We start from the raw sequence: 2221 nt of genomic DNA on the forward strand, positions 1-2221 counted from the left end.
CAGGATGAGGAGAGATGAGGAATGGTGTCCAGGATGAGGAGAGATGAGGAATGGTGTCCAGGATGAGGAGAGATGAGGAATGGTGTCCAGGATGAGGAGTAGGAATGGTCCTCAGGGTGAGAAGAGGAGAGGAGGAATGGTCCCCAGCATGAGGAGTAGGAATGGTCCTCAGGGTGAGAAGAGAGGAGGAATGGTTCCCAGCATGAGGAGAGAGGATGAATGGTTCCCTCGAAGAGGCAAAAGGAGTTATGTTCCCCAGGATGAGGAGAGGAGGAACGGTCCCCAGGATGAAGCGAGAGGAGGAACGGTCCCCAGGATGAAGAAGATACAATGAAGGTATTTGCAACACTTGAAATGCTGTGAAAATATTTTCTGTATTTATTCAGTTTCAATAAACGTCACATACAATAATTATGAACGATTATTAATTACATTTGGTTGGGAGGAGTCAAAGAACAGGGCTGTACAAAAACGGGTACATGGTGGGGGCGGGTTTGAGGTCATTGCACCTAGAAAAAAGGGACCGCTACAAAAGATCAATCCAAGAGAGCGGTGAGTACATTATAAAAAAGTTCTCCCAGGAGGGTTTCTATGGTACGGGATCTGCTGCCCTCTAGTGACAGACAGGATACATTACAGTACAAAGTGCAGCTGCCAACCAACAGAATCTGTAACATTTCCTGAGGTCTGAGATGTGCAAATTATAGTCGGGCTTCAGATTCTCCTGACTTCAACATAACGTACAAAGCTGGAGGAGAGAAAAAAAAAAGTGTAAATTGTCAGAACAACAACAAGAGCAACAGAAAAGGCAGAGGAGGGAGGAGGAGGAGGAATGAGAGAGGAGCAGCAACAGAAACAGCAGACAAGAAACCGGAATGGCAGAGAAGGAGGGAGAGAGGAGCAGCAACAGGATCAGCAGACAACAGGGATGGCAGAGGAGGGAGAGAGGAGCAGTGACAGGAACAGCAGACAAAGAAACAGGAGTGGCAGAGGAGCAACGCTAGGAATGGCAGAGAAGGAAAGAGGAGCAGCAACAGGAACGGCAGAGGAGCAGCGACAGGAACAGCAGACAAGAAACAAGAGGAATGGCAGAGGAGCAAAGCCAGGAACGGGAAAGAGGGAGAGAGGAGCAGCACCAGGAATGGCAGAGGAGGGAGAGAGGAGCAATGACAGAAACGGCAGAGAAGCAACGTCAGGAACAGCAGACAATGAAGAGGAACAGCAGAGGAGCAACGTCGGGAGCAATGACAGGAGAGACAGAGGCGGAGCAGCAACAGAGGAACGGCAGAGAAGAAGGAGAGGAGCAGCAACAAGGAGGGACAGAGGAGCAATGTCAGGAATGGCAGAGGAGCAGCAACAGGAACAGCAGAGGAGCAACAAAGGAGCAGTGTCAGGACCAGCAGACAAGAAACAAACAAAAAGGAATGGCAGAGGAGCAATGACAGGATTGGCAACGACCGGAACGGCAGACGAGCAGCGACAGGAACAACAGACAAGAAACAAGAGGAATGGCAGAGGAGCAATGCTAGGAACGGCAGAGAAGGAGGGAGAGAGGAGCAGCAACAGCAGGGACAGAGGAGCAACAACAGAGGAGCAACACCAGGAATGACAGAGGAAGAGAGGAGCAATGACAGAAACGGCAGAGAAGCAACGTCAGGAACAGCAGACAATGAAGAGGAACAGCAGAGGAGCAACGTCGGGAGCAATGACAGGAGAGACAGAGGCGGAGCAGCAACAGAGGAACGGCAGAGAAGAAGGAGAGGAGCAGCAACAAGGAGGGACAGAGGAGCAATGTCAGGAATGGCAGAGGAGCAGCAACAGGAACAGCAGAGGAGCAACAAAGGAGCAGTGTCAGGACCAGCAGACAAGAAACAAACAAAAAGGAATGGCAGAGGAGCAATGACAGGATTGGCAACGACCGGAACGGCAGACGAGCAGCGACAGGAACAACAGACAAGAAACAAGAGGAATGGCAGAGGAGCAATGCTAGGAACGGCAGAGAAGGAGGGAGAGAGGAGCAGCAACAGCAGGGACAGAGGAGCAACAACAGAGGAGCAACACCAGGAATGACAGAGGAAGAGAGGAGCAATGACAGAAACGGCAGAGAAGCAACGTCAGGAACAGCAGACAATGAAGAGGAACAGCAGAGGAGCAACGTCGGGAGCAATGACAGGAGAGACAGAGGAGGAGCAGCAACAGAGGAACGGCAGACAAGAAGGAG

The 2221-nt window shown here is 51.0% G+C and overlaps 1 protein-coding gene across 2 annotated transcripts in view; it reads right to left on the reverse strand.

Moving 5' to 3' along the window:
- Positions 1-408: 408 nt before the first annotated feature.
- The window catches only part of LOC143960237 (acyl-coenzyme A thioesterase THEM4-like), a 5710-nt gene continuing 3897 nt past the window's right edge, over positions 409-2221 (reverse strand). For both annotated transcript variants that reach the window (XM_077468587.1, XM_077468598.1), the window contains exon 7: positions 409-748. In XM_077468587.1, the coding sequence (XP_077324713.1) occupies positions 702-748 (47 nt within the window). In that variant the 3' untranslated portion in view covers positions 409-701. The remainder of the gene's footprint in view (positions 749-2221) is intronic.

The sequence above is a fragment of the Lithobates pipiens genome, unplaced genomic scaffold (assembly GCF_037356315.1).
Source record: "Lithobates pipiens isolate NorthernLeopardFrog02 unplaced genomic scaffold, aLitPip1_a1.2 Scaffold_11, whole genome shotgun sequence".
Classification (NCBI taxonomy): Eukaryota; Metazoa; Chordata; class Amphibia; order Anura; family Ranidae; genus Lithobates; species Lithobates pipiens.